The sequence below is a fragment of the Manacus candei genome, unplaced genomic scaffold (assembly GCF_025592945.1).
Source record: "Manacus candei isolate 608988 ecotype Guabito, Panama unplaced genomic scaffold, ASM2559294v1 h1tg000060l, whole genome shotgun sequence".
NCBI classification, from domain to species: Eukaryota; Metazoa; Chordata; class Aves; order Passeriformes; family Pipridae; genus Manacus; species Manacus candei.
In genome coordinates this window covers 6,470,761-6,495,710 of record NW_026138108.1, presented here as the reverse complement: position 1 = coordinate 6,495,710, position 24,950 = coordinate 6,470,761, and the positions used below count along the sequence as shown (strand labels likewise).

General features: G+C 38.7%; 2 protein-coding genes across 8 annotated transcripts in view; one reads left to right on the top strand and one right to left on the bottom strand.

The window, feature by feature from the left end:
* Positions 1–16,270, top strand: part of KCNC1 (potassium voltage-gated channel subfamily C member 1) — a 127,403-nt gene extending 111,133 nt beyond the window's left edge. The window contains exon 4 of the mRNA XM_051804326.1: positions 14,174–16,270. Coding sequence (XP_051660286.1) covers positions 14,174–14,355 — 182 coding nt within the window. The 3' untranslated portion in view covers positions 14,356–16,270. The remainder of the gene's footprint in view (positions 1–14,173) is intronic.
* The window catches only part of SERGEF (secretion regulating guanine nucleotide exchange factor), a 149,304-nt gene continuing 130,095 nt past the window's right edge, over positions 5,742–24,950 (bottom strand). For 3 of the 7 annotated variants that reach the window (XM_051804334.1, XM_051804338.1, XM_051804335.1), the window contains one exon: positions 5,742–7,833. In XM_051804334.1, coding sequence (XP_051660294.1) covers positions 7,673–7,833 — 161 coding nt within the window. In that variant the 3' untranslated portion in view covers positions 5,742–7,672. The remainder of the gene's footprint in view (positions 7,834–24,950) is intronic. The other 4 variants (XR_007907246.1, XR_007907245.1, XR_007907247.1 and 1 more) reach the window with 4 other exon arrangements.

The following is a 24,950-nucleotide window of genomic DNA, read 5'->3' as shown; positions in this document are numbered from 1 at the left end:
GCATTAAAACTATACATGGGGGTAGATTCTGACTACAGGCTTTCAATAATGCCACCAACTACTTCTGACTTCACGCCACTGTTAAGTAAGAACAGAAGTATGTTCTGCAGTTCAGTTACACTCTGTTTCCTGCTGGAAATGAAATCTGTGTTTCCTTCTCTGTAAACTCAGCTTTCGGCAATGAACTCCCAGCTATAAGACCCAATGCTGGTCCCTCATCTGAACCCACTGGCAATTAGTGGTTTATCACTTGCTAACATTGAAAGCACGGTTCAACCACACCTTCTATACATACAGCTTTCCTCTGAGTACACGAAGACTCTCTTTTTCTGGACCAACCTGGTGTGTCTCCACAATTACAATTTCAGATAGAATAAATTTCTGAGGGTTCTGTTCTCTCAAAAAAAAAAAAATCTAGCTAATACCGCTGTGATAACAGTCAGTGCAGCAGTCATTAATCTGGATAAAGTGATTTTTCACCTAAATTGCCTTCTCTCTTCTTAAAGTTTCAGCGCCAGAAAGAAAATACTTCACTGAAACAAATGGCTGCTAGGACAAATGAGCAGACTGAAATACAGAAGAGAGCAAGCAGGGCTAAGGCAAGGGCATTCAGAAAGGAAATGAGCACAGAGCTGCTTACAAAAAAAGATGTCCTGAAGAAAAAGACAAGTGCAGTTATTACCCTGCCAGTTTGCATATCCCTTTCCTAGTTTCAAAACAAGGCAGCCTACCTCTCTGCTTTCCATATATATCCTGGAAGGAACTTTGTCTCTGAGCTCACACACAAACTACCTTCTCTTCATGAAAACATGCTTAAATTATGCAGGCTATTTTTGGGTCACTCACTTACTTGAGTTTGGGCATGAAATATCTATCTGCTCAGAAGTCCCAAAGCCTCTGCATTCATCTAGGACTGCAGGGTGCTCCATTTTTCTCTTAGGGAAATACAAATGTTTATTTGCAATCAAGAACAATATTTGAATTCAAATTGAACTTCAAGTTAGAAAAGGGATCCAGAACTGCACCTCTTGACTTTCTTTATCTGACAAAGCAAATGCTTTAAAACTAAGCAGATTCACAAGCCCCCATGGAAAGACATATTCCCTGGCTCAAGCTGGCAGAGTCAGGTTTTCAACCCTCAGCGTTCACTTGAACATTGAAAAAACTTTATGCAAAAGTATAGAGGTCCAAACATCTCCAGGTACCAAATATTAAGAGCGTGTGCTCCAAGGCTTCCACTGTTTTTTCTGCTGCCCATGAAGCACAGGTTAGAGATTCATTAGGCAGCAAAAGGCAAAGTCTTGCAGTTGTATTAGCTCAGCTGTCACTCTAAGGTACCTGCACAGCTTCTAGATCCCAAAGGGCTTAGCAGGGACGACACAGTCTGTGCAGAGGCTGCTGACTGTGAGTCACACCAGCACAACAGGAGACATGGCTTAAGCCCAAGCAAAGCAGCTCCGCTGGAGCCACGCTTTGCCACGGTGGTGTCAGTGTAAGTGGGTGGCTGGAGAAGAGGCGGCAGTAGCAGAAGCGGGAAATGAGGAGGACACAGGATGGGTTTGGAAAATGGGTTATGCAAGTAGGAGTGATGGAAACAGCAATCAGTAGTGAGGGGGGAAGAAGAGCAAGGAGAGGAGGAAAGAGTGGCAAAAAAATCATCAAAAAGCACTAGCTGAGAAGGTAAAACTTTGGGCTGGGACTCAGGAAATGGGAATTTCATTCTTGACTCCACTGTGGACATGCTGGATTACCTTGGTTGGGGCAATTCAATCTTTTGTGCCTCAGCTTCTGTTTCTATGACATTATCCTTTTTTTAAAGTGTTCTGATGTCAAAAGAGGAAAGGTAGTATTTAAAAAGGAATAGTTATTATAATCTATCTGCTCAGAATTAAGGCACCAGAGGAGAGAAGCATCTCTCCATTATTTGAAAGATGCCATGTTTCCTTGTCTGCAGAAGAGCACAATACTCCTATAGTAATCCCTTTTCTTCTGTGCTTTAAAGCAGAGGATTATTATGGAAAATTATTAAGCACCCACACAGTTAAAATGACAGAGCATTTTCATTACTGATTGGCAACTCCTCTGCTGCCCTAATTTAGGTACCACATGTCTTTATGCATTCAAATCAGTAAAAAACAAAACAAAAGCTAAACTCGCTTGACATTTGCAGCCAAAAACTAAAGGCACGTCAGAACATTAAAAGTCTCCCAATTCTTGGCCTGTCTTCTAAATACAAAAAAAAAAAAAAAAAGGTAAACCCAGAGTCTTATAGCAAAATGTTCACATACACTTAAAAGATTATGATGATCAGGGAGTATTTGAATAATACTGAATTGAAATTCTGCAATTTCGAATCTTGATCCCAAAACCCGCAGACAGAACTCCCCCAAAGACTGCATAGCATCTGAATAACAAGGTGGCCCACAGGCAAAGCAAGCTGCAAACAGATTACAAAGATGGAAATGAATTGAGGGAGAGGCTGGCCAACATGGGAACTGGACTTAGACATGACTCCCTCCCAACCTGCAAAGGCTCATCTGAAAATGAGACGAAATCCAACATCTCACAAAAAAGCCCGAGGAAATTTTGCAAAACAAACGTCACCCCTGCATTTTCTCATCCCCCAGCCAGCTTTTATTCAGGAATAATTACTTTGTTGCTCTTGTTTCCAACCAAGCTGAAAAATATGTTTTCCCAATACTCTAAATTTATGCTTCCTCAGTCTCCCACAAGGAAACGTGGTTCATCCAGGCCATGATTCAAACACAGAGACTGTTTTCACTGTTGCATATTTTCAGTCACATACTCTATTTTGATGTTCTACAGAGGCACTGATGAGTAAAAACTGTCTCTGCATTAAAAACAGGTGAATGCTGAGACAACTGACAGATGAACCTGAATGAAATGCACAAATAGCTCAAGAACGTGCCTGACTTCAGTCCTTCAACATCTAAAGGGGTTACAAAGTAACAATGGCTTTATGCATGCAGTTTCTTCAAATTAACTTCAAAGGTACATATGATAAAGACCTCCATTTTCAGTTATATTCATCCAACAGGCCATTTCTATAAAACCAAAACATTTTAATTCAAGGCTATTGAATAATTCTTTCTAACGTGAAGGAAACCAAGTAAGATCAGCACTTATCAGGAAATAAGAATAGAACAAAAGCTAAAAGAAAAAAACAAAGCATGTACTACCACTTTTTTGCATATGTACCAAGATATAAATATGTGAAAAGTTAAAATGTACAAATTATTTTTGTGTTAGCTGGACTTTTCAGCGAATTTGGTGTAAACACCACTTTTCCACTGTGCGCATTTTGAAGTGCAATCAAAACCACACAAGGTGATTCTCTAACCCCAGACTCCACCCATTCCAAGCCTTTGGGAAGCAAGACTTTTGCCTTCTGCTTCAGTATTTTCTTTTTACCTTTACAGGATTTTCACCTGCTCTGAACTATAAGCTGGTAGTAAATAGCAGAAGCATGACTCAACTACTGATGAAAAATTCTGGAGTACTTTTCAAGAAAATATCTAGCTAAAAGAAAAAGTACAAGATTTGATAAGAGAACACGGGACTTTTTGGTGAAAACATGATATTGCAATTTCAGTGACAAAGATCTGTCATCATCTTGATTTTTAATACAGGAGAAAAGGAACTGGAAGTCCCAAAATTACTTAAGTCTTGTTTAAATCAGATCCAGAGTTCATGAAATTGAATAGAAAAAATAGTAAGTATTTGATTAAATGCTGGACTAGATCACAGGTCTGATCAAAAAATTTCTGAGACTGGAAGGTGAGGACAAATGTTGCTGTTTCACCTGAGGAGAACTGGAAATTTCAAGATGTGCTATGAAAGAGGAAAAAAACCACCACAATTGCATGGCAATAATTCACATTATTATTAATAAACAGTGGAAGAGGGGGAACAATAACATCCAAGAAACAGAATAGTTTGTCTCTCATCTCACTCCCACCACACTGACAGGCTGGAATGCTGCTACACCTGTGAGATTACTCAGTCTTCAGGACCTGTATCTTGACTCTGTCTTCCCCTTCCTTTTCCCTATTTTAGCTGACTGTGTCAGGCTCTCTATTGACATTCATTTAAATATTTTTCCCGGTCACCTTTCTCCTGTACATTCAAACTGATCTCCTTCATCTGTTTTCCATCTTCATCTCTAAGTCTTATAACTCAAAACATGACATAAAGCACAATGAAATCTTCCCATCCCCCCCAATTTCTCTGTGCTCAAAACATGTAGCTGAACAAAATCTCCTGTCACTCATGCAGAAGTGACCTTTATGATGGTTGCAGATGGCAAGAACTAGTTACACACTAACAGGACTGACAATATGCAGAGAGAAAAGGGAAGTCAGCGTCATATAAGAAGTGGTGACTGGGCAAACCAGAAGAAAGGCAGGATTCAATTCTTCTTTCAAATGAACACAGTTTGAATACAGGGTTTCTAAGCACAAAAGCATCAAGTCACTCAGGCATTCTACACAAAGTCAAATAACATCAGTGACCATCAGGTAGGTCAAAAAATCCTCCAAGATACAGAAACTTCTGTCCAAGTTTCACAACACACATCATCCTACTGACTTTCTTTAAAATGGAACAGGAGGGTCTTGCGCAGGCGCCCATGGAGGCTGCATGAGTAACAGCCACAGAACTCCCAGGATTTCAAATAACAGAAGAGCTCACAACAGCTTTCTTCTCCCCCCTCCAGCCCAAGAGCCTGAAAGTTCTCTGGACTGAAGGTCAAAAGCTTACAACTTGTTCTCTGTCAAGAATGTCAGCTCACGGGGGGGTTTGCTCATCTTCGAAAAAGTGAGGGGAGAGCAACTGCACAGACACTTTCTTACCTTGTTTCAGTGTCTTTTTATAAATACATATGTTATAAACCTTGTCAGTTCATTTGCATCTGAACCTGAGCACAGAATGCTTATATAAAAAGTTTGCTTTGTTTATCACAGAAGAGCTGCTCAAAGAACTCTGTTTGAACTGCAGAAGCATGGGCATAGCACACTGGCTCTGCATTTTGCCTTGCAGAGACTGACCTTCTCCATCAGGACATCAACAGGTAGCAGTCGTAAGCTCTGGACACCAGCAAAGAAAGCTTTTTTTCCCACTTGATTAGGAGCTTTTCACTATGTGCTCCCTTCCTTACAGAGAAGGCCTTAACTGATTTTGTACAGTGCTTTATTCTGCAAACAAAGCTACTGATATACTAAACAGGGCAGTAATTTCTGAAAGAATGAGCAACAACATGGTTTTGACACTCAACCATGTCCCTTCTAAAAAGAATTCTCTTCACTCTTCATACTACAGCAGCATCTAGAAGTCCTGACCAACAGAGCATTCAGTACTTCCCAAAATTTTCCATCTACATAGGCAGAACAAAGGAGAGAAAATGAAGTTCTTGCCTTTCAAAGATGAAGATCAGATGTGGGTCAGCACAAGGAACAAACCGAAGTACTTCTTTCTTTCGTCACCTTATCACCCCAAATCATCCATTGTGTTCCAAAAGTGAGTTCATGTTACAGGTTTGAAAAACTGAAAAGCATTTAAAATAACCAACTCACATTTATTTGTTACATAATCTGTTGGACTCCTCTGAAATGAACTGCAGCAACAGCACACTCAGTCGAAACACATCCAGCCCAGTAACCCCGATGTAGTGCACGCATACTAGCTGTGATTAATGAAGGAACAGGATTGTTTAGAGGACATGATTACTGAAATGAGGGAACATGTTTATTTGGTACACAGGTTTTGGAGAAAAACAGAAGTAGAAACCTCAGACAGGACTGCCGAAAAAAGCATGAGAAACTGTTCAGTGCATATAGTAGAGATGTTCTGGTATTCTGAAAATGGCACTGTGGACAGTCAATAAATACCAGCTTAGATAAGTAAAAGTACAAGAAGTCACAGCCTCAAACAATATATTGCCGTGAAGGACCACAACCAATACATGGGTTAAAAAACCCACCTTACAAAACAAGTCTCGATTTTACACTTTTTGCAGAGGATCCATTTGGTTATTCTTACCAATTCTTTTGGTATCTATAATAGCTAAAATCCACTTCACAGTCTGTTCAAGTTTCTCATCCATCAAATGGAAAAATAAAATACCTTTGAAAATGAGGCCATGAACTCTAACTGCTGTAAAACCAAGGGCGAAAAAACCCTTGCAGCTCGTATTATCACCTTAATTCCTTCCCCTTCATGTGTAAACTGACACATCATTAGAAAGTCTTCCTGTCCTATTTCCCAAGAGCCTTTCTCTGAGTATTTTTTAATTCTGAAAGGTTTCTTCCCTGGCAAGCCTGCTTTAAAAAGTAAACCAGTGTTTAGCAACAGTAGGTCTCCTTAAAAGGTGCATTTACCACACAGTAGAACTCTCTATATTTAGAACTTGAAATACATTGAGTACCACAGCAAATGTAAGTATTGTGGGTGGTAAACACCCAGTTTAATAGCATCCAATGTATCTGAGTGAAAAAACCAGTTTTATAAATAGCTTCCAAAATTTTGCTCAGCATAGGCAGCTAATAATATCTGAAGATATTTTATTTTATACTTTTTCATTTCTCCTACCAAAACAAGTGTTAGGCCTACGTTCTCTGTCAAGCACTCACCTGAACAAGTACTGTGGGCATGCCATGAACAGTAACTCAGCTGGGCTGTGATACGAAGTGAGAACTAACCTGAAACCATCAGGATTATTTTGGTGTGCCTTTTAGGCTGGAGAACTTGTAAAATCTTTCTGGTTAGATTTTGATGTCTTCCTATTCAAAGGCAGCTGGAAATACAGGAGTTACGTCCGATCAAACTGCTGTTGACAGCTACAACCGACTTAGGTCCTTTGATAAGAATTTTTAGATTGTTTCCAAGAGCTCTTAAAATTTTTTCTTCCCTAAGCAGTAGCTTCGGAAACTTCAGGTTTGGTTTGCAAGTTAATGATAATTCACACAGATTTGCATCCCTGTAAATCTATAATAAACTGATGCCTGGCACAGAACATCAGAAATACTGCTCCTTTCACAGTTTAATCAAGATAAAGCTAGTTCAAAAGGGTCTCATTTCCCCCTTTTACCAGCCTTCTAAACTATATCACCATTTTTTTTTATCCTAATCTTCTGTTTAAACTGTGTGCATGCATCTATTTATGTTCACTGGTATTTCTTTGTGATACAAACAATTTTCTGAGCTGCTGGGAGCTCACAACTCCAGCAGAAGTTGGCAGGTGCAACATATGCTTATAGTGATGTAAAGATACAATAACAAAAGACCACCTTCTCAGACCATTTCCTCAGACTGAATTTATACACCAATGATAAGTGATTAACAAGTTGGTTTCTTCCCCAAAGACTTCTCAGAAGAATAAGAAGTAAATCTGTCTTCAGTTGTTTTGCTTCGAGGCAAAATGTTTGTAATTCTATCTATGGGTAAGAAAGTCAATTCCTGTGACAAGAACCCATGAAACAATTTTTAAAGTATTACAGTTTTTTATCCATAGTTGTTCCTTTCAGACTTAGAAGAAACATCTGCACTTTCCAACTGTTGTGTTAATCGTGGGCAATTCTCTTGTAGCTCTTCTGAGCTACACAACCCAAAGATGTCCACACACATCCATGATGTTATGATTCCAGGTGTGCTAAGTCTAATGTGGAGTTTGACAAAGAGCCATGGAGTGTCCTGCCCCACATCCAATTAATTTTGCATAACTGAGAGCTCTGACTGGCTTCGGGACACAAATATTTGCTTCTGTGCCATCACCGCACATCCCATGTTCGTTCCATCCCCAGGAGAAGCATTGGCCACCTAAAAGAGAAGACAGAAAATACAGAATAAACACCAAAGAAATGTAACAGCTTTGGTTAGTTCTGAGGAGCAGATTAGTCAATTTGTCCTACTTAGGTTCTAAGAAATTCTGCTAAGGTGGGGAAAAATGTTCTGGTTCTCTTGAAAATATAAATAAACACAAATGAATTATTCTCCATCCTGTTCCATATTGTTAACAAAACAAGAGAGATTAAAATAACAAAGGCATTTGAAAATCCCTTAGTAAATACATGGTTCAGTATTTTTGCAGAGCCCACAGAAATCTCTCCACATTTTAAGAACCCCCCCTGAAATGATGTGAAATGCCTGTCTTTCAAGTTCCCTCTAGTAAGCAAAAGTATCATAAATCAAGCACACTGACTTTAATAATTCACAGCGTGATCTGCAGGGCTGGGGAACACAGAGTCACAGAGCAGCCAAATTAAATTTCATTCCTAGTTTCAAGTTCACATGTCACCTTTTTCCTTTAAATGCAAGTCTTTGACAGCCTGCCTTACTCTTAATCATCCTACCTCTTATGCTTGCTTTGACATCATTTCACTGCTTTTATTATTCTTATTTTCACTCATTATTATTTATTTTTGTAACATCTACTCTTTTATATCCCAAATAACGAGTCATGTATTATTATTACCCATAGTACTCTTTCTTGAAGCAAAATATGCAGATTTTGTTCTATAAATGGCTGGCATAATAAAAAAAATCCACCAAAGCCCCTTATTCTGAACTACAAGAGCTATTTCTTCCCTATTTTCTATTCTTTATTTGGCTGACAGAGACTGTGTCTGTGACTTTTTGTAATAAAAAAGAAAGCCATCCTGCCATATAATCATTTTTCTGATGCCACTGGCATTTTTGAAAAACAGCAGGTATTAACAGTGTGAAGTATCATTCTGGATTCCAAATAACGAGAAGAAAAGTGATGAAATTCAAAAATCCAATCCCAGTCATAATTTTACTTTTCAGAATTCAGAAACAGATTATTGCAAAGCTAGCAGGACCATCTTTCCTGCAACTCCAGTAATATTTCACTGTCATCTGCTCTCTTTACATTATTAGTATATTGAAGTTCTTCTCTCCTGTAATTAAGTGTAAACATTACTGAAGTCAGATGTAATTAAACAATGGCATTTCATTTTCCTGATGTAATTAAGCAATGACATTTTATTTTCCTGACAATCTTTAAGTCAACGGAACACAACAAAACACCACTAGAACATCCCAGTAGCCTAGACACATCTCACCTAATACAGCAGCTCTGTTATTCCTATCTCAGAAGGCACCAGATGTTCCCATGGCTATGCATGCACAATACTGACAACCCAGCCTATGTCCCAAATGCACGTACACGTGCTGCTGAAAAATACCAGAAACTGAATGTGCAACATATACCATTTAAATATCAACAGAACATCCTACAAGTTAATGGGATTTTTTAATTTTTTTTTGTAAGGTTCTAGGTAAAAATGTTTATGTAAATATTAAAAAGCAGGAGAAAGACACCCCAAACCCATACTAGGGACACATCACAAACCAATTATTCAAGGAAGCTGAGAAAAGGCAATTTTTTTTGCACAGTTAATATGTGAACCCTGCAGACTAAGTCCATTTAAGAGTGGGGGAACTTCCAATGGAAAGGGAATATAACATGCCCTTGCATTAATAAGATGAATGTGGTATACTTTTTGTTAATAGATTACCAGCAATTAGTACAAGAACTTATATGCTTTTATGGAGACTCACTACATCTGACTAAAGGATTTTTTATTTCTTTTTTCATCCTGTCCCATCAGGACAAGAGAGAGGAGACCAAAAAGTTTCTGATCACTTTGTATTACAAACTGCTCCATGAAACATTAATGGTACAATAAATATTCAAAGAAACAGTGCAGTATTAACCTCTCAAATTGATAAAGATATCAAGTGAAGTATCTTTTGAAAAAAAGATTATAGAAACATTTACAAGCTAAGAAGCCTCCAGACAAGAACATCTCCCCTAAAATAAGGATCATGGAGTCTTTTTCAGCCTTTACTTCTCCAAGTAGGTAAAGAGGCCACCAAAATAGGTTTTTCTGTGTGATTCCAGTGAGCTCCAAGGTTACTGAAATGGGATGAGAGTGAAAACTGGCAAAAGAAAAATTAACTAGGGTTTATGTATGAATGGTCTTATTCAAAAATGCCTCATACATCTATGGAGAGCCAGGAAGAAATAAGAAGAGATGAAAGGACAGCTGACAGATATGGAATAACAGGCCACAAAAATGTTTCTCATCACCACCAAGTCAGAATCAGGAAAGTTAAAAGGCAGAAAATTTTTATTGTGAAAATAAAAGGCGTACTGTACTACATCTGCATGTAGAAGATTTAGCCAAAAGTTTGTCCATACAGATGCTTGATTCATGTGAGAGAAAACAGAATTTTCAGGAAACATATCAAGTCCATTTTTTGGCAATAATATATTAACAAAATTTGGAGGAGGGTTGGGCAAAATGACTGCAGTGAAAACGGTCAGGAGGGAACAAGCAGCTCTGTGAACCACTGGCACAGAAACTGAAGTCAACGAAGATCAAAGGTAATGAGGCATCTATTTAAAAAATTACATGGAAGGAATATCTGCAGAGTTAAAGAAAGACCCTAAGGAGAACTAATGGCTAGCCTCCGGAAAAAGGACACCATTCCATGTCAATTTTTTTCTTTTTTTTTTTTTCTTTTTTCTTGCTTGTTTTCTTTTTGGTTGCTTCTATTCACAGTTTATTGCTGATAAAAACCTCAACACAGACCAAGCAGCCCTACATGTTTTCACAAGAAAATTCAATTTCTATGTCTGTGCCAGACCTTCCCAGGATGAAAGACCATTAAAATGATGTGTATTAATGCAGTTACAAACTGCCTCTAACAAAATTTAGCACAAGCACTGTAGCATGTTCTCAAACAAAATGGTTTGTGTTTGGTGAGGTGAGGGAAGGTTGCTCTATGTCACTGTTTAAGTGAAACCACATAAGACATCACACTCACCTTTTCCCATTTAAAACATAAATAGTCAAGGTACAAATGAAAACCACAGAACTCACATGGATGATCCCAAGGGAATTTCAGTGCATTCACAGTCACACTAATCGAAGTTTAGAGCAATGCTATGCAGAACTTTCCCCCAAACATTAAATATACAAAACATAGGGAGAAAAAGGTCCTTAACAAATCTGTTTTGGTCAAACAACACAAGAAGGGGCTAGTGCCCTCCTTCTGTCTGCAATAATTATCCAGGCTTTTTTCAAGGTAACTGAAGTGACAATGACAATATACAAGTTTATCAGTTTATAAAGTATTTCTAGGAAAAATAAAGCTGCATCATAGTGAACAGGATTCTGGAGAAAGTAGAGGATTTAGGGTTGCTCCTCATTGCTGAGCTCTTTGTTCTTCAGATGGAAGAATCAAGGTTAGCAAATAAAGATGCTCTGGGTGAGATTCACTGCACTTAACTTCAGCCATCTAAAAATCAAGCAACTTAGCTACAGATCATTATCCTCTAGTTTTCCATGAGAGCCAATGGGGACATCTACATGTCTCCAACAGGCAATTCATCTTATTCAAACACTGGTGTTAAAATCAAATCTATCTCACTTCAGTGACTATAAAGAGAGACCAAGTGATTGTCCTAGCCTAGGCATATCAGTTTTATGCAGCTGAAGACAGGTTATGTTAAATCATACGCTTACAATCAGTCTGAAGGCAAAGCAAGGAAAACTGGAAACAAGGAAGCTGCAAATATCACTGCAACCTAGCTTCAGGCTACAAACAGTCTGCTTCTAAACCAGCCTGTGCCCTGGAGGCTTATCACTGGAGTCTTCAAAAGACTCTCTTTTCTGTTTCTCCTCTCCTGCTCTTTCAACCACAAAAGCAGAAGTTCGCCTTAAAGACAAGCCAAGTATCTTAAGGCCAAGCCATTCAAGAGAGAGTTTCACATTTTAGGGATCTGTTAAAATGTTTTAGTACAGCTCTATTACATTGGCTCTGTGCTCTTAGCAGTGCTTCACAATACCTCAAATTATTATTTCTCTTTAATCTTAAATTAGTGCCACTCTACAGATGGTTATAGACGAAGTTACAGTAGGCAGGAGATCAGCTCAGAGCAAGTCAAAAAACTTTAAACAGCATCAGGGCTGGACCACAGACAAAATTCAGGTGTCTCACCTATCCTCCCTTGACTATTTGAAAGCATTCAGAACCTCACAAAGAACAATGTCACACTACACAGAAGGAGAGATTTAGACCATATTTCTCCCAAGGAGTTGTAAAACACAAATGAATAAATTTGCTTTTTTTTTTTTTTTTAAAGGCCATCTAGTGGTTCAGAGTGTCAGGTAAAATAAAAGGAAAGAAATATCCCTCTAAACTTTTGTGGTTTTGATAGCAACAACTCTGTCATTAGTGCAAAAGATCTGCAGATTCTTAGAATATTAGAAACAGGATTGATATCAATTGTTTTCTGAAGAAAAAATATGGAAACGTATTAGTAACTAAAAGGGAAGTCTAAGCATTCTGCAAAATCTTATTAAAGGCAAAGCTTGGTAAGTGGAATGTATGATGACATCATCTCAAGACACTATATGGTACCTCCAAAACTCAAAAATAACTATGAGATTCATATAGTCGATTTTTATTATGGAGCCACATTTTCAAGGAGCAAGCTGTTATGTGCTCTAGGCAGCCCATCGAGTTGCTGGTGGAGTTGTTCAGGACCAAAACTCTCAGGAATGTGTGTCTGGCTTTAAATTGAGTAAGCTTGATAAAAATCAGATGCATTGCAGTGCTAACACAACACATAGATAAGAAAAACCACACATTTTTGATATTACGTACAAAGTTATGGTTCTAAAGACATGCTGATTTCAAAGTTAGCCGCTGGTCAACAATCTGCCCTCACTCTACATGAGTAGCTTCTCCCCAGGCAGTGGACGTAGACCACTCAGTCCCCTCCACAGCTGTCATTTTACACAGGTGAAAAATCACATGACTGTGGTTCATCCTGGTATCTGGAAAGAACAACTTTCAACGTCCTCAAACAGCTAATCATAAGAAATGTACGAAGCTTGCACTACATGGAGGCCTCTGACTTGGTGCTCTAAACTAATATCTTATGTCAATTATTATTTTTTCCCTGCAGAAGCACTGTTTTGTTAGTTGGACTTTCTCTCTGCCTATACTTGTATCTTGTGTAATACAGCAGGGACTTCAAACTGGGTCAGGGCCTCAAGGCCAACTGTCAAAATATCCAATTATAATCCATAACTACCTATTGAAGAGAGTCAGAAAATCGACTTGAGAATACAAGATGCCTCGTATGGCTTAGGCATGTGCAGTACTTCAAAATGGAGCAACAAGGCTATACATATCCTTTGCAATTACTTTCAGTTGGGAAAGTCTAATTTCTAGTTTGTTCTTCAATATCAGTGTCTATCCCACAAACTGCAAACAGAAGAGCAGCACAGAGCACATCTAATCTCTTCTGTTCTCATTTCCATAGCTGAGAATAGCTGAGAGTTACAAAATGGGAAGGGGAAGGAATCGTGTGTATTATAAGATAATTTCCAAGCGCACAGCGAAGGGCCATGTAGCACATCTGGCACAGCCTGAAAGCTGTATATGGAGGAGTCCCACATAAGCAATGCAGAGAATTAGAGGAAGATGCAGTAAGAATGGCACTTAGCAAAAAAAGCCATAACAGATTCGTGCAAACATGCTGAGCATTTTCCTGTGCACTGTTTTAAGCACTGGGCAAATAACTGAGCCCATCCCTAGGGGAAGCGCTATCTTGCCAATTTATAATGACAACAGAAATTTTGTTCTGTTCTCACAGGGCACTTCAAAGCAGGAGCTGAATTGCTCACTGCACAAATTAATATGAATCTATTTGAAAGAATCATTCCGCATCAAATAAGCCATGGTTTAGGTTACCACTCAGGTTAGCTTATGATGGATTTTATTTTTTCCTTCTCTGTTATGCATTGTCATTTTGAAGCCAAAAACAGAGGAAGAAATTCACAAAACTATATCCTATGATGTAAAAATGAGACTTGCAACTACAGATTTCTTGGGCTGCTGCACCTTCGTAGCTTCTGTGGTGACACTGAAGCCCTGTAAGATGGAGATGATTGCTTTGCTGTGTGTAGGTAGCAAGGAGAGAAATCTACTGCAAGGATTATCTGTTCACATTTCTGTTTCCACAGGGAAACACAAATAGTACTATGTCTAATGCTCACAGGGGCTGCAAAGGTTTTCCTTTTGGTTTTACTCAACCATGTCAATTCCTTCCCAACAGGAAAGCATCTCCAGCTCAACACAGAACAAAACCTGGGCTCACGACTTTGTGCAAGACTGAACGTAACTGGTCCGCTGACAATACATGAGGATTATATCATACACGAAGCAGCTGCAGTGCAGAGAGGATTAAGCATTAAAGATGCTTTTTTTTACACCTGTAGAAGACAAGAAAATCTTTAAATTTTGCTTGCTTAAGTACAGGACAAGAACAGATGACAGAAATTAGCTAATGGAGAGATTTGTCTTGAGGCTCTGACCGTGGCACAAATGTCTGTTCCATCAGAATATCAGGCATGGCAGAGTGTGAAATTCATTCAGAACTTACATCCCTGCCTCTCACAGTGACAGGCATTAAACGTGTCACAGTGCTTTAACTTTGTGTGACCAGAACTAGACAATCACAATCTCATCACAGAGCCAGAGACTGCAGTCTCATGACCTTCTGTATGATGTGAAATGGAATATACAGAAAATACCTTAGACTAAGTGCTTAGTAAGAGGTCATCCACACAAAGCAGTATGTCAGAGCACATCTAGAAGAGTGCAAGTCATTCAAGTGTCCCATGGGACCACATGGTGCCATGGTCATTTATGCCCATGTATTTTGGGTATTAAAGCATTACCATTTCAAATTTACATGCACTTTAAACTTATGTAAATGATTATACAAAGAAAAGGAGGGGACGGCTGCGATTTACCTGACCTACAACGTTATATCCAAGACCTGGAACTGATGGTCATCTTCAGCACAGGCCTGGGAAAAGTAACAGATGAACACAGAAGCAAGAATCTGAGAACCCCCTCAAACTGCATTCCAGTATTACATGTAGCTTTCAAAGCACTAAGTAAATCATAGAGTAGGAGAAAGTACAGTCAGCAAGATGAGCAGCAGCACGCAGGTGAAATGGCACTTCCTCCTACTTCATCGGCTGAGGTCAGAAACAAGAGACCCCACTGGGCTCTCAGGAACTCTCTCCTCAAGAAAGAACAGCTAGGTTGGAAAAAGATATTTTGGAAATGCTTTGGTGCTTAACATGTGTCATAAGACAAGCCTTTGTAGAACTGGTCTATTTACAAGCATGAGCTTTAAGGCCATCACACAGACCAGGCTATAGATGACTGTCAGTCCTTGGCAGCTTATAAAAAATACTGATATAACAGAAGCTAAAAAAATATTCCATATGGCCACATTTACCTTCTTCTTATCTGACTGCTGTTCTCTTCCCATGAAGGGCTGTTTGCACTGAACAAAAGTGAGCATTCTAGGGTTTATCTATAAAGGTGTCCTTTTCTGCAGAATACAATTCTCTAACTCAGAACCAAGAATTGAAATGTGTAAACCTTCCATACAGACATCTTAATGTAAAATAGCTTTGTGTTTAAATGGGCTTTAGTTTGAACTTTTCCCCTTTCATTTTCCCTTAGCAATTGCAAGGCTGCATTTGGTCAAGTTTCAAGATACATGATATGAATGTGCATTACTGTCAAGTGAAGTCTAAAAAAACCTGCTTGTTGATATTAAACAAGTGAGAGCTTTTCTTCCCCATGCTTAACAAGTAATCTGAGATGAATTCCAGCAGTCATAAGCAAAAGTGTTAGAAATGCAAAGAGAAAAATCAAGGAAACAAGTGGTCACTGAGTTTCTCAGTTTCCATCATACTGATTGAACTAGTAGATTTTCTCACAGCTACGCAGTTGCCACAGAACAAAAGTAGTTGCAGCTCAGCAATGACGTTATTGGGATGCCTTATTTTGCAAACTTTCAAGTCGTAATCTTAGCATATCGCAATGGCTCAGATGATGGCTCCCCTGCAAGTGTCACAGTGCAGTTGTAACAGTGGCAGCACCCTAGGACGTGTGCCCAAGAGCTTTAAAATACTGAGCTTGATACAAGCTATAGCATAGCTGTAGTCCGAGAGAGTTCCGGGTGAACTAAACCTCCTTTCAGGGCAGGATTTGTGGATTACAAGTTTCCTCTGTGCTGCAACTGTTGTACTTGAGTTAACCCACTTGTATCTGGTTCAAGTGTGCCTATACCACACTGTACTGTAGTGCAAGCGCACATCTATCTAATAAAACTCCTATGGCTCATGTGCCTTGTCTGTCTGTCTCAGTTTGTGCCTGTTGTTACAGGGACTCCTATACTTGCCACTGTTTTGGGGTCTAAATGGGGTAAGTTTAGATCTACACAGATATAACGAGGGTTGGGTCATTTGAGCAGCTAGAAAAAGAGTAAAAAATGAACACGTTGGTAATATCCCCACGCTAACACTGATGGCACATACAGCCACCATTCCCCTCCATCTCCTACAACATAGTTCTGTGAATGGGATCCCTTCCAAAGAAGAAATTAGAGATAGTTGACAGAGCTGTGACAAAAGATGAAAGAAAGTAAAAAAAAAAAAAAAAATATCCCACGATTCAGACTTCAAACATAAACCTTAAGGAGGTTTACTTCAAGTTTGTGCACCAAAGGCAAGCCACATTTGCTCAGAAGGGCTGATGAAACACAGTGCTTTTACCTGAGATTGGCTGTGCAGAGCTGGACTGGTGTTAACTTTCTATCGCAAGTTAAACAGTAGCTGAATACTGAAAAAAAAAATTTAAAAAACAAACCCACAACAAAACCCCAAACAAACTGCAAACAGTTTTTGACATACTTCCCTTCTGGTGCAGAACAGATTCTGGGCAAGACGTAAAGCAAAGCTTGCTAACTTTTACCTATTTATATCTGCACGGATTAATTTTACATTATTATCCTTTACTTTTATTCACTGAACTATTTAATTACAAATCCATAATTGTTGATGAAAAAAAAAAAAGCTGTTGAATTTCAATACCAAGCTGGCAAAACCTGAGCATTTTAAGCAACACACAGGGCTAAAGAAACCCCAGCCTTGGAGTGGCACAGAGTACATATGGGTGTGTGCTAACACCTTTTACAAACTCAGGCCGGTTAGTCTGGGAATAACCCTGCCACAGCACAGCTTCTTCACATTTCTACCTTCATCCTCCTTCGTGAGGATGTCCATACACTTACTCTTCACACCACTCTTAACTAATCTTCCCTAGAAGGGCACAAGACTAGGAAAGAAACGCTGGTAGAATTCAAGATGCCACTGGGTACCAAGTGACACCATTTGAGTTGTTCTTATTAGGAAAGGCAAGCACCACCTCTGCCACATGAGGTTCAAGGTACATTTTGGGGACACCTCACCACTTTGCCTCCATCAGTATAAGTAAGATACATCTAAATTCTGAATTGGGGTTAGCTCCTTAAGTTGAGGAAATAGATCAAGTCATTCCCTGGAAGAAGCCACGCACAAAAAGTGTCCTGAGATGAAAATCTCCTTCAATCAATACTGCAAGATGTTTTCTGAAAGTTTCTACTCTACTACATTTTTTTTGGATGCTGGTAAAATCATCATCACGGCTAGGCTTCGCGAACGAAGGTTTGGGAAGGCTCTATGCTGGTAAAATAGCTATAGTGAAAACAGCATTCATACATCAGGTGCAGGGATCTGAGGCTGGAAAGTAAAATCTCTCTTTGGCACAGTGACAGGAAGAGCAGCTGATGGGCAGAGGGATTCAGAGGCGCCATGCCAGCTCCAGAAGGTCGGAGACCAGAATGGACAATGCAAGCTGGGTCCCTGAGATGCTGTTTGGCACTATCCCATCTGATCCTCTGCATAACCTCAGGGAGAAGAGGAAACCAGCTGGAATGAAGACAGGAATATCTGACACCATTTTGGAAAGACTGTATCTGCCAGAAACCAGGGATAACAAAGTATTCTTCAGAATAAAAAAGACAAAACAAATATCTCTACCTCTGAAAGAATATATGGCCAAATTAAGAATTCAAGAGTTTTGTTCTCCTCACTTTGAAGGAAGCAGGAACACTGGAAATATGGGGTCTCTGTGTATTGGCCTTACTATTCTTTCCTGTGTCCACGCAGAAAGCCAGTTTCTTCCATTTTATATTTGGCTCTAGACTAATTACAGAGCAGGAGCAGCTATAGAAAGCAACCTAGAAAAAAAAGCTAGACAGAAAAGAATTACTTGGAATGTAAGGCCACACTTGGCCCTATGACAAATATTTATCATTACTCTAAAGAAAAAGTAATAGTATAAAAACCTTTTAAGTTATGGGTAATATTATAATATGAGAACTCAGAAAATAGCGCAAAAGAGTAAAACCAAATCAGCCCAAACTTCTGGTAAAACAGAAAGTTTCGATATGCAGTGAGAAAAGCAATACATGGCATGCATGTATGTCCACAGGACTACGTATATAACATACAAACAGATGAACACTATACAAAGTAGTTCTCACTAACCTGCAACAGGAATGTGAGAGAAGCTGAATTTATACTTTACACCACTGGAAAACAGAACAACCAAACATGAAGATGACAAAGTCAGACAATGTTGAGATGTTTCCTTAAATAACTTTAAAAGTGTTTTTCTTTGATTTAGTGATAACTGAATACCAATCATGAAAATATTTCTTGTTCAGTAAAGCCAAAAGATCTTTACTCTTTAAGCTCACTTATTAATAGAACTGTCTCTATTCATGGGTGAACCAAAATGCCATTGATTCTAGAGGTTTCTTAATGTACTCAGGAATAGACAAAGCAAAAATTAGAATTTTAAGTGTCCCATCAACTTTGCAGAAGTGACTTGTTCCCAATTCATTCAAAGACTTAAAAATGCTAACAATCCCCAAATAAGAGCCTTTTTTATTTTGTCTTTTTTTTAGGGGGTAGGGGAAGGGTTGGATGCTTAGCAGCATTTTAAAGCTCTCTGTATAACTTCTGATACAGAAAGGTTAAAAATAAAGACCATAATCTTTAGCCACCCAGCCCAACCTGCTTTACAAATTTGCTGTCAGAAAAAATTGAGCCTTCTGAAAAATCAGATATTTCACAGGCAAAAATCAGAAACCCACTGAGATTTCAATTGCCCAGAAAAGCTTTAAACAATTTTGAACATACTGATGTAAACTAATCTTCCAAAACGTCTTCTGTGCACAGACAACTCAAAATGTTGTGCAGTTAACAAAACCTTCTACAGCAAGATGGTGAGCTCTGCATTAGATGCCACTTCAGTAAGCACCATGTTCTATTTTCATAGTTTCGCTGCATCTTTGGTATCTAGTTCATCCAAATATACATGAATACATACTTATACATGTATACATACTTAATTGAGTTTCCTGAGGGATAAGTTTGTTACCAATTTCTGCATGAGAATGCCTATTCTTATGGAGAAAAACTTCACACTTGAATAATTGTTAGGATATAGAACTAATTTTTATGTCTAAGTAGTAGCTATTATTTAGAACATCTTAAAATCTCTGTGATGAAATATGGTTCAAATAATTTCGGTTGCTCTAATTTTCAACACCTTCTCTCCTAGTCAACCTGTCTTGCTGACAGGTTGTTCATGGAACTGTTTACTTTCCAGCATGAAAGGTTATCTTTTTCAGAAATTTCTTAGGAGATCTTTCTAATTAATTAGTCTACAATTCCCACACCACTTTATTTATTTTTTTTTTTTTTAATTAGGTGTTGTGGGTTTTTTGGTTTGGTTGGGGTTTTTTATTTGTTTTAGAAAGCTGCCAAAGCTCTAGCAGGCACAAATGCTTCTTTCTCTCTCTGTAAGGGATGCTTTTTGGATGCTTTTGCTGCTGTGAAATTTTTCGCCTCTCCAGGGGACAATTAAACAATGACAACACTGTATTCACCCCAAAGCATAATTCTATTTTTGAAGATTTCATTTGACTAACATAATACTGACCACAACTTTTCATCTGCAAGTCAAGTTCAGCCACATGTCAGCGTGCACTGGCTTGACCCAAGTCTCAGGAGATGCAAAAATTACTTAGCTGGCAATGTGATTAGGTAACCAGGCTGACTACATGGATGGATTCAAAGCTGCTTCTCCAACCGGTAATCAAGAAAGGTCTTAACAGGATTTAAGAAGTGAAGGCAAGCCTTGATGGGAATGAGAAAAGAAGCCATGAGGAAAACAGTTTGACTCCAGTTGAAAGCAAAATCCTAAGTCATGACTAATTCCTTCATTTCCAGCTATCGGTCTCCGTTACTAAGGCTTTGCTCCTTTCGGCCACGTGACTCAAAACTTTCTCATTATAGAGGGGGAATTACCCTGCACAAAGCAAAAATATAATCCTCCTTTCTGAGCTCTGAAGGGATCTGGTCAGACCTTCCCTCTGAAAAAATGGCAGAAATCATCACAAGAAGCAGCAGACAGCAGCGGACTAAACCTCTGAGTGCTGCCTGCATTACTGACTAAAGTCTACTCACTGACTCCACTATTTCTACATTTTTCCACCTCATTTTGACTACTTTTGCTATTTATATTGCTATGTCCTTGGGCCAGGGGTCATCTTTCACTGCCTCCTCTGCTACATCGTCTGACCTCACCTTGAGCCCACGGATGTTTGGAATGAAAATAAGTAATGAAAAAACTGTAAAAATCTCTGTTTTATTTAATCATCCATAGGATTAGATTCACACTGCTTTGTAAATCTGGAATTTAAGAAAAAAGTGAATAAAAACTCTGCAGTGAAGGTGTTACTTGGTCCTAGAATCTTGGTTCCTCTGTGTATTTAGAATATACTTGAAAAATTAACATTAAAATTTAACATAAGATGAGACATCACGCCCTTTCTTAACTGTCCTTTCTCACATGGTGACTGATGTGAACTAAACCCATATTACTTTATTCAGTCATAAAAGGAACTCAAGAAAGGGAATAATGAAGGTAAAGGCCTGCTTTACAGAGTGATTCCATAGGAAAACACTTCTCAGTGCTTCTGTTTACCCATCCACAGATCAGGGACATTAGTCTTTCCCAGGGAAGTTTACAGTTTACAGCAGTAAGTCATATGAACTCCTTAAATTAATGGCCATATAGAAAAGAGAAAAGAATACACAGTGAAAGCAGAATTCAGTTAAGTAAGTTCAGCGTAGAGAAGCCATGCTAAAAGCCATTTTAGGGCTCCTGAATGCATAGGAGATCTGTTGAGACAAAAAGCCTAAGAGTCAGTGTTGATTTCAACATTTGGTCTGTACAGACCCTGAGGATTAAGTTAAGCACTGAATTCTGGAGTCAGAACAGCAGCATTCTGTGAGTGTGACATTCCTGCCTCCATGGAGGGCTACAACTCAGAGGGCTTTAAAAGGTAACTTAGTCCCTCTTTTCCTGGAGCAAAGATAATCTATGAACTGAGATTATTTTTAATTCATTTTGGAACTTATTTCTTATCTTCCATTTTCTGGGTCCAGCACCTTTTTTCCCCCATAAAAAGATATCTTTTGTGCCCTTTCCATGCTGTCCTCATCCATACAGCATTTCTGCTGATCTCCACGTGAAGACAGCATTAGCTGCAAGGATATCAGTGCAATGTAGAATTTGCTCTGTACCTGCACACCAGTGGTGTCTCTTTCAATCTTTCTCTGCCAATAAAGGATTTTAGGGGATTGCAGGTGGTTTATTTTCTGTGCAGAAGGCTCAGAGCTGCATCATGTAACTATAGCGACAACTACTGTGAAAGCTCTTGATTTTTATTGACATGCCTCAAATCACCTCACTAGAAAAATTTATACAAATGGAGAAATAGAAAATTAAACACCCTAAAGGCCAAAGGAAAATATTGTGGTGATCTTCATCTTTATGCATTGCTTAAATACTTCCCTATGGTAATTTGCTTCTTTTACTGTACACTGGTAACATTAAAATAGCATTTCAAAACTCGTAGTTTAAACAGTAATTTAAGCCTCCACAATGCCAAAGCAAAGACACACGTGCAATCAGCTCAGAAAACACTGTAGCACATTGCTGCATTTGACAAAGATTCAGCACTGGAAAACTGACACTACATAAGAAGAATAGGGTGGACACATTTTTTCACAGAGAATAACAAAACATTTGCATAGGGATATACTGAATTATTCATCTCTTACAGACAAGACAAAAGATGCATCTTTCTAAAAGATATTTCCCTATCCAAAGGATATGTTTTTAAAAGGATTTTCCCATGTTCACGGTAGCTGAGAACTGTGTGAAAATGATACTGAGATGCTCTGTCCCAGTCTTCAAGTTCTACAACTTGATAGACAAGTTTGACATTCCAAATCCAACAAAACAGTTTCAAGCTCACAGCAAAATATGAATATGCTGCAGTCTGAAACGGCCTCAAGTATCCTGGAAAGTTACCAAATCGCTTACGTTGAGCTTGAAAATGCCACCTCTAAATGTGCTTCCAAGGCCATGAACCACAGTGCTGGAAAATTGATCCTTGCTAATGGCCACCATTTATAGCCTTAACCTTTACTACATTACTTCAATTCTCTCCAACAGCTCAAACGATATGAATCAAAAACATTTCCAAAGATTTTAACAATTACCACCAGAGCAAGAACTATACCTGCAAAAACCTTGACCTTATTGACAAAGTGGATTTGCATGGTCACAGGTTTTGCAGTCAAGGAATCAGACCAAAATACTTTACCCCAGTTGCCTGTTATTTCTCATTTTCAGCTCTGCTGCCATGATTTATTCTCTAAAAAGGCACAATAATCACAATCACTTTTTTTATTCTACTCATCATCCAAAACAAAAACATTTAATAGCAAGGTTTAGGGAAAACTACTGAGCTGTTAATATAGCTCTTCTGAATCTAATACTCTTGCAGTACACAATGCAATCTAGGCTGCCTGGAAAGGATGAAAATGATGTGTTGCTATGGAAACAGGAAGGCACATGTTTAGGTTGCTCATCCCTTAAGAGCTACTCCACCAATATTTTTAAAGTCTGCTAATAAAATTTTAATCAGTGATTAGAATAAAATGAATTTCACCTCCTGTTGGACACCAGAATCTTGGTTCAGACAATGTCAAGCTCTTTTAATATTCCTTGCATCCAACTATGCCCTACAACATTAAGAATGAATTTATGCAGAAACAGAATGTCAACATGCACTTTTCTAGCTCAGCTACTTAAAATCATTATTCCGCACTGCAATAGATACCAGCTTCCCAATTTAAAATCTTGTTCATGTAGATTGTGTTTTTTAATTTATTAATTGATGTGCCATACCTCCCCTTCAAAAAAACTCATACCAACTCAACAAATAAACTCTTCAGTTATTACTGGCTTAAGACTGTAAACCAGGGATATGCCCATTGAGAATGTGCCAATTAGCCCATCTCCTGGTGTTATCACTCACTAGATCCCCTAAACATCTGATATTTCCTAGAAATTACAGTTGCCATCTTATCATGATATACCTGCAGACAGATCTTTCAAAACACTGGGGCTTACAAAGTAAAAATGCCTTTCCAGACACCAAACAGAAAACAGGTCAAGTTATTTGCTGGCAAAACTCCACTTGTTTCACTACTATCATAGCAGTGAATCTGGCTCCAAATACGCAGCCATTAATTATCTGTACAGGTAACTATGTCAGTACACTTATTTATTATCACATTGGAAGATCAATAAGCAGGATTTGGTTGATGCTATTACTAACCTATCACCTCATTCTTGACAAATAACTAAGTACAGTGCTAAGAGTATCGGAGTATGGTAATAAACGGTTAACAAGCTTTGTATTTTGGAGCACAAAACAGTAAAGCAAAGCTGAAAAGACAAGAAATCCATACTGTGAACAAACAGGTGCACTCTTCTTTAACACAGTTGTGGTTTAACTCAGCAGGCAGCAAAACACCTCACAGCCATTCCCTCACTGCCCCCCAGTGGGATGGGACAGTGCGTCGGAAAAAGGTAAAACTCCTGGGTTTGAGATAAAGACAGTTTAATAAGACAGAAAAGGAGTGGAAAATAATGATGATAAAGAAACACACAAAAGTAAGTGATGCACAATGCAACTGCTCACCACCCCCCAGTTGATGCCCAGCCAGTCCCTGAGCAGCAGCAGCCCCCTTCCCAAGTTTTTTCTTCAGCATGATGCCATATGGTCTGGAAAATCCTTTTGGCCAGTTTGGGTTGGCTGTCCTGGCTGTGTCCCCTCCCAGCTCCTTTGTCCCCTGCTACCCTACTCACAACAACTAAATCAGCGTGTCATCAATATTATTCACATCCAAAAATCCAAAACACAGCCCTGTACCAACTACTAGAAAGGAAATTTACTATCTCAGCTGAAGCTAGGACAGCAGTCATACATTGTAAATTATAATCTTAAAAATTCAATTAATTTTCATTAATGTATACAATATTTCTCTGTTTCAGTATTCCTGGCAGAAGGATTTCAGTGGTCCATTCAGACAGGAAAGAAACCAACTCCCAGACCTACCAACCATGAATCTTTACCGCATTGAGATCTTGAACCAGAGTGTTAGAAGTGCCAATGTCAGAAGAGATATGTGACAACAGGAACAATATGTCCTTTAAAGAGGACATACTTATCTGGTTTCAGCTTCAGAGATATAGAGTAGGGGTGATTTTCCACACTCTGCTCCCAGAACACACCAGCACTTTCAAAAACATGTCAGCCTCTCTATCCACTGTTATATATAGGATTGAAGTTTTGTAGAAAAACCCTGACACTAATCTCCTGATCAACCGTACCAAGATTTTTAACGTATTAGTTTTTTTTAAATTAAACTTGAAATACACTGATTTCCTCCAACAACACTCCCATTTCCTTTTCCTGGCTTTGTAATTAATAAGAAGACATAATAATTGCAGGCACAACCTTCCTCCAAACCAGGATCCCACTGTGTAGGCAT